We start from the raw sequence: 7,482 nt of genomic DNA, 5'->3' as shown, positions 1-7,482 counted from the left end.
GGACCCGGCACGGCTGAGGAGCGGGTGCCCCGGGCCCGCGGTGCACGAGATGCCCAGGCCCCCGGAGCCACCCTAGGGCGCGTCCCCACAGGGCGCGAGGCCGCCGGCCAGAACCGGACCCAGGACTGTCCGATGGCGCGGGGCGCGGTCTCCGTCGGCAGAAAGCACGGGACCGACCGATGCCCGTCCTGCGCGCGGGAGGCAGCGCGGGAGAAGGCGCCAGCGGCGTGGTGGCCGGACAAAACCCTAAGTTCTCTGAGGCGCCGGTCCCTCGGCCCGAGCCGGCCGTAGTTCCATTTGTTTTAATCCTGGGAGCAGCCGTGACCGGAGGCGACCGACGGCTCGGTCACTTGCATTTTATTCCGAAAGGATACGACCTTCCACCCTATCAGCAAACGTTTGTTTTTTGCAAGCCAGGTCAAAGGCATTTGCACTACTTGGCCAAATGAAAACGTCCGAAGATGGCATGTTTGTTCAAGGAAGCCTGCTTCTGCCCTCAGCAATTCTCTGTCCCCTTCTAAGCTGTCCAGGCCAGGACTGTGGGGTGGAAGGGCCCCTCAGAGATTCCTTCAGGAGAAAGCAAAAGAATCGAAACTAGGCACCGTACACTGGACAAAAGTGCCCGGGCTGTCCTAGTCCTGACTCAAAACCCAACGAGCCAACAAAACCATCAGCAAGGTTTGGATGCGAAAGGACCCACGGTGGGTAGCCCACCTGGTCCTCTGAGAGCTCACCAAATGGTGACAATGTTCTGCTCTGGCTGCTTTATAAGTGCAGATTCTTTTTCTTTTTTTTTTTAAAAAAAAAAGCAGAAACAATTATTAGATCAAGTATTAGTATGTATTTATGCACAATAAAAACAGATTTACAAGTCGAACTGGAAATTTAAACATAAGAAGTTTAACAGCTTTTGTTTATTATATTAAATAACCAAAACACCTTTTATTCCCAAAATTGGTAAAGAATAAATAATATAATTTACAGTATGGTACAAAAAATAATCAGGAAGGACAGGCATTCTGCTTTATACATACACTGTATATGTATATTTATAATCTATAAAACAAATTCACATCTCAAACAAGCCGAAAACCTTAGATGATATGGCTTAACTATTATTAAAAGAAACAGCAATAAATTCTGCTGCCCAGACCATGAGCTCCAGAGCCAGTTATCCTGGTGTACAAGGAAGGGTGCAGAAGGTTGTAGTGCTGCCAAGTCTTACTTAACATGACTTACAAATTGCTGTGAGATTTGGAGAGCTCTGACAGTAGGGAAAGGTTTGCTGTGGGTTTCTTTCTTTCTTTTGGTCTTAAGAAATTAAGTGCCATATTTCCCCCATAAATGCATCTGATAGAACTGAATGTTTATTAAAAAAACAGAAAACAACTGCTGTTTCCCTCCTCACTTGTTTCCAGTGTCTTGTATCCTAGGACTTCTCTTTGCAGAACAAGTATGAATTCAATGGTGTGATCGAGTTAGAGACGTTAGTAAACTGAACGCTGATGAGGCCACAGTACAGAATGATAAAGGAAGGGAATCTGATGCTAAGAACCTGGAGATGTGGGAAAGCAAGTAAGCAGATCTACTGAGGTGTTCCCGAATATCCCCACGCCCTGAGCAAGTACTCAACACCTAGAAGAAACGCAGAGACGAGAAAGAATGTCATCACGACCCTCTCATGAAATGATGAACATCAACCTGCTTCTGCATGCATCTTCTAAAAGGTGCAATACTCATCACCAGATATTCACAATAAAGAGTCAAGGCCCAAAACACCAGCTCCCTTGAGAGCCCAGATGATCTTTAGAAAAGAAGAATCAGCAAAAAGATCCTAGACAACAATACAGTGATGAGGGAAAGATTTTTCGAAGAAACCCATCTTGTCTGAATCACAACATGCTCAGGTGCACAAAGGAAGCCACAGGTTCATACCGAGACAATCACAACTTCAGATGGAAGGCAGTGGGAAGATGCAGGAAGTGGGAGACTTCTCTGCTTGGGTCTTTTGAAAATCCCAGCTTTTAACAGTTGTCTATTTTTATACATATATGCTCATTTAGGCTGGGAGAAAGTACACCCATTGTTTTTCTCCTACAAATGATACCATTTTCCCTTTATTACAACAAGTAAATGCTCATACCTGCCCAGTTGCTAGAGAAGCAACCGAATCATCTGGAATGATCCACCCTCCTCCCCAACCCATGTGCCCCCTGGATGACACTGGCTGCAGCCAGCCACTCCCAAATGGAGTCTATGCAAGACCCAAGCAGGAGGTGCTGCCAAACAAAGAGCCTGCAAACCGATAGCAACTGCCAGAATTTTCCTCCATTTAGATGTCACTGGGCAACAAATGTCAACCTCCCCACCAGACTGCCTCTGCATCTCCCCACAGATACGCAGCTCATGATTCTGACCATCCCCAGCCCAGGGCCCTCACCAGCGGCCACTGCTCCCGTTATCACTGCTGTGATGCTAGGTGCCATCTCTGGCCCAAGACAGTGGGAATATGAGAAACCAATTCATGGCCTAAGCTCGGCCTGGTGTCCTAATCTACAGAGGCCCCGCAAAGTCACATCCCCAGGGAGAGTGGGATCTGTTCATCTTGCTCAGCTCAATAAGCTGATACAATGAGCACAGAACACAAGCTAGTTTAGATACTCTGGTTCAAACATCCCTCTCCGTATCTTTTTCAAGTGGCACCTTTCCTTCATACTTCCAGAGCTTTGAGCCCATTTCCTTAAGAGCCTGGAAGTGTTGCTGCCACAGGCTCCTGTCAGTAATGTTTGTGCCTAGAATCAGAGCTGAAGGAAGGAGGCCACCTTCCAGGCAAGAGCTCTGGGAAAAGCATGAGACGAAGGAAGCAGCTGCATGGAGGCCAACCATCACCTTCATCTCCCCCTGCCGGCTGTGTGTATGGCCCTCCCCTGCCGGCTGGGTGTATGGCCCTCCCCTGCCGGCTGGGTGTATGGCCCTCCCCTGCCGGCTGGGTGTATGGCCCTCCCCTGCCAGATAAGTGTATGGCCCTTCCCTGCCAGCTGGGTGTATGGCCCTCCCCTGCCAGATGAGTGTATGGCCCTGTCTGCAGTCTAAAGAGGCTGTGACTGGCTGGGGAGACCACAGGATCAAGAGCGTCCCCTGCTCGTACACGTGGAAAACCTTTCCATGCCCGTTCCCACTGGCTCACTTTGCTGAGGAGAGGCAGAGCAGCCAGGGAGTGGAGAGACCAGGCCTGACCCTGAGGGCCACTGCTCCATGGCCAAGGGGGAGCAAAGACAGTTGCAGGTGGGTTTAAAAGGCCACACCAATCCTGGCTGCCGACGGAGCGTGAAGCAGCAGGTGAGGTGGAAACGCAGATGTGACCTGCCCACCACCACAGTGACGGCTCCCAGACACACTGTCCATGGCTGGCGGTGACTCATGTGCCTGGGCCTCCCTGGACTCTATTCTGGAGAAAGCCTAGCTGCTGGACCATCTGCAGGGTCCCCACTGGCCACTCCCCCAGGGGGCTCATGGAGGCCACCGAAGGGCCGTGGTGAGCTCTGACTGCATCCAGAAGTCACAGCCCTTGCCTGCATTCCCTGTGCAGGAACAAGAAAAACAGAGGCCACGGGGCAAAGGCCAAAGAGTGCTCACAGAACGCCTCACGGCACACCCTGCACCAGCGCCGAAGAGAGGAAGAGGAGATGCTGAAGAGGAGAAAATACCCCTGCAAAGGAGCCTGGTCTCAGATGCCCAACAGTCACACGGCAAAAGCTGAAGAGCTTATCAGGCGGCATTAGCCATGGTCAAGTCAGCGCTCAGGATCATCCCCACTGCGAGAAACACCACCTTAGACCACCTAGAAGAAACGCACAGGTCGACACAGGAAGGAAACCAGCTAAACCAGGGACTCCTTTCTCTTCAACGTCTTCTAATTCTCCAACACAAGAAAAGCACGTTTCAACCAGCTTAGCAGGCTTTTTACAAAGTGTGCATGACCTGCCTAAAACATGATTCTCTCCTGCTAAAGCAGTCAGAGCGAAGCCTCTAGATGGGGATGCATCAGGCTGGGGCCAGGACTCGGGGGAACGGCGCCAGCTATGCTGCCCTGGGACCCTCTGCTGCCCTTGGTCAGAGCACCCTCTGAAGTGCCCGCTGCCTCAGGGTGCAGGTGCCAGCAGGCTGCGCCGAGCCTCAGCCCTGCTGTCCCCCCGTCACCACCCCACACAGAGAGCCTGCAGGCTGCACTGAGCCCCAGCCCTGCTGTCCCCCGTCAGCACCACACAGCCAGCCAGCAGGCTGCGCCGAGCCCCAGCCCTGATGCCTCCTGTCAGCACCCCACACAGAAAGCCAGCAGGCTGTGCCGAGCCCCAGTCCTGATGCCTCCCGTCAGCACCCCACACAGAGAGCCAGCAGAGTGGCAGAGGTGTGGTGGGAAGAAAGCAGCAGTGGCAGAGCCCCCTGCAGATAGGGCGGTCTCATGCTCCCCAAGAAGCAATGGCAGCACCCAGGCAGACCCGCTCCGTTCTCTCAGAAAGAAGCCCGCGGAAACGCCCCGCACAGCAAACTTGAGCAAGAAGCGTCACCGAAATGTCACTGCTCTACAGATCCCAACACGGCCCCAAGGCCACAGCCACCTCCATCTTCAGCCTTCCAGATCACTGGTCCTCATCCCAGGCTGCCCTCTGCCGGTCAGAGCACAGCTCCCGGCCGGCTGTTCCTGCGCGCTGCCCGTTCCAGGCGAAGAGCTGTCTCTGTTTCGAACTCCTCTGGAGGGGGGCCTGAGCTTTGGTTGGTGGTTTTTCTCGTTTGAAGAGGACTACTACCCCCCACTACAGCTGAGGGCCACCAGCCCCGTGAGCCCTCCTCTGCAGCTGGAGGTTCAGTCACTGGGACAGGTCGCCGATGGGGGGCCCACCGCCATCAAACAGGACCTCCCGGCGGCTGGGCTCGGTGATGGACAGCTCTTGGGCCAGGTCATTGAACCGAGAAATGTAATCAATGCTGTTTTCATTCATCATACACACCAGCTGGGAGTCCACAACCTGCAGGACAAAGGTCAGGAGAAGACTGCGTCAGCTGGCAGCCGGCTGCCACGGCCAGGACCCAGTGGAAGGCCGCCACGGCCGGGACCCGGTGTCTCTCTGCAGTGAAGACCAGACTCTCACGTAGACCCTCTGCTGGAATCTAGCCCTGGAATGGCAGCCCAGCACTCTGGGGACTTCAGAAGTGCCTCTGTTTTGAAACCCCCCTTCTTTCAACGTGTGTCCCCAGAGAGCCTAGGGTGTGGTGTGCTGCTGGGTGTGGTCCCCTCCCTCGTGACACTTACGAGAGGTTGGGGGACAATCATTACAGAAAGAGAGTGCAGCAAACAAAGTGTGACTGGAAGAAAGGCCAGCAGGGCCAGGGGCCAGCGTGTGCCACGGGGGCAGGGAGGCAGAGAAGGGCTGGGCAAGGGGTGGGCTCTGAGCAGACATGTGGGAGGAAGGCACATCCAGATGGGGGAGAAACGCATTCTAGCCAGGAGAAACAGCAAGTGCAAAGGGCCTGAGGCGGCAACAGGCTTAGGGTGCTCGAGAAACATGAAGACAGTGGGCGGATACGAGGAGCGAGGCGGCAAGTGGAAGACGAGCAGAGACGCAGGGACAGGAACAAGGCCTCCGGGGAATCCGCAGAAGTCACTGTGGGCGCTGCTTCTTGTCTGCCACCTCCACTAGAATAGAAGCCTCAGGGAGCAGGCACCTTTGTTTTGTTCACCCAGCGCCCGCAGAGAGGTGCCCAGGGCGTGGCTGTGCCTTTCCTGCAGAACCTGCTTCCCCGACCTCAGCCAAGCCCATGGTAGAGTGTAGCCCAGGGAGCTGCTGCCAAAGATACCCCACCATCAGGACACATGGGGAGCAGTGATGACAGTACCACCTACTGCTCTTTACAAGTCAGGAAAGCAGACAGAGAGAAGCGACGTTACTGGCCCACAGCTGCACAGCTGGTGAAATGAGAGAGGAGACGCTGCCTCTGGCGCCAGGGTTCCCATGCTTCCATGCCCTCAGGGGCCTGCTGCTACTCAGGACCTGTCATCTGACATCACCTGGGAACAAATGCTGGCCAGTATGGTCAGATCTTCCCATTCTCAAGAGAAGGCAGAAACTTGGGAGTTTTATGTGCTCTCTCTGGATTTTTCACTGTTGGTGAGCGGTTCTCAGCCCACTGCGAGGCCTGACCAGACAGTCTGCAGGAGGGATTGGCAGCCTCAGGAACATGGGCTGGAAGGTCAAGTTCTGGCATGAGACGGCACCGCACAGCAGCACTTACCTCCGTGACATCGGCCAGGGACCTGGACACAAAGGAGTCCCGTGAATTTCCATCCAGCAAGCTGGGGCCCAGCAAGGAGGTGCCACTGTTTGTCCCGACGGGAGTTGGCAACATCTTCCGGCCCTTCTCCGGGGAGATGAAGCTGGCTGCAGAGAGAAGGCCAGAGAAACACTGAGGCTGGGCTTGTCTGGCTGCCGCCCCCATGCAGGCCTCCACGCGCTCCCTGGAGCGGCCTGTGTGCCTGTGTCGTCTAGCTGGCTCTCCCACTAGCCCTGCCCCTCCCGACATTTCCTTCTACGTGACCAGCCCCTCACAGACGGGCGGCCAGTTAAGGTGGTAACCGATTCTTCGTGATTTGTATCCAGCTTTTCACTCTTCGGCACTGTGACGTGACTTTTACGACAAGAAGCACTTGTAAGGGACGGGCGCCCCCCAACTCCCAGACCCTCTGATCGTTCTGGGCCGCTAGGGTGGGGGGCCCAGAAACGGTACAGGCTGAGTCTGCCCTTTGTACAGCACGTGCCCGAGGCTGCCAGGAACGAGGCACCATCTGCACCCCCTTGCTGAGTCTTTCAAAATGCTGTGGAGGGATCCCAGCGTGCAACAGAATCCTCCTGATGTGGGAAACAGACTGGCGTGTCCTTCCCCGCCACACTGAACACTGGTGCCCGGTGAGAAACGGGCCAGTGGGGAGAACACACCCTATGCGCTCTCCAGTCTACAGCGGAGAACGTGCCTCAGCCCTCCAGAGCGTGCCCTCAGATGATTCCACCGAGCACGGCCAAGGGAGCCTCTGAGAGCACGGGCAGCCAGCTCCTCCTACCCTACGCACGGCAGAACTCGCCAGGCCGCAGTGCCGGGGATACATGGCCAGGATACTCGAACTGACAACAGAGGGGCACGGGAAACTTTCTGGGTGATAAAAACGCTCTGTATCTTGATTGGATTGTGGGTTACACAGGTTTATGTCAAAACTTATTACACTTAACATCTGTGTATTTTCCCAGTTGTAAATAATGCCTCGATTAAAAAAATCAACACTTAAACACACACACAAATAAATAAACGAAAAAAACCCCGTGGTGGCCGTTCTGCTGAAGAGCAGGGAACCCCCGTCTCCCAGACCCTCCACGGCGGTGCACAGCATGGCCCCCGCTGGCGTGTGACCCCCGTCTCCCAGACCCTCCACGG

The 7,482-nt window shown here is 54.7% G+C and overlaps 1 protein-coding gene across 1 annotated transcript in view; it reads right to left on the bottom strand.

Moving 5' to 3' along the window:
• Positions 1-4,754: 4,754 nt before the first annotated feature.
• CRAMP1 (cramped chromatin regulator homolog 1) overlaps positions 4,755-7,482 on the bottom strand; it is a 41,125-nt gene continuing 38,397 nt past the window's right edge. The window contains exons 19-20 of the mRNA XM_004373153.2: positions 6,292-6,437; positions 4,755-5,027 (exon numbers count right to left, since the gene is read on the bottom strand). Coding sequence (XP_004373210.1) covers positions 4,869-5,027; positions 6,292-6,437 — 305 coding nt within the window. The 3' untranslated portion in view covers positions 4,755-4,868. The remainder of the gene's footprint in view (positions 5,028-6,291; positions 6,438-7,482) is intronic.

The sequence above is a fragment of the Trichechus manatus genome, unplaced genomic scaffold (assembly GCF_000243295.1).
Source record: "Trichechus manatus latirostris isolate Lorelei unplaced genomic scaffold, TriManLat1.0 scaffold00024, whole genome shotgun sequence".
NCBI lineage: Eukaryota > Metazoa > Chordata > Mammalia > Sirenia > Trichechidae > Trichechus > Trichechus manatus.
This window is presented reverse-complemented; position numbering and strand designations above follow the sequence as displayed.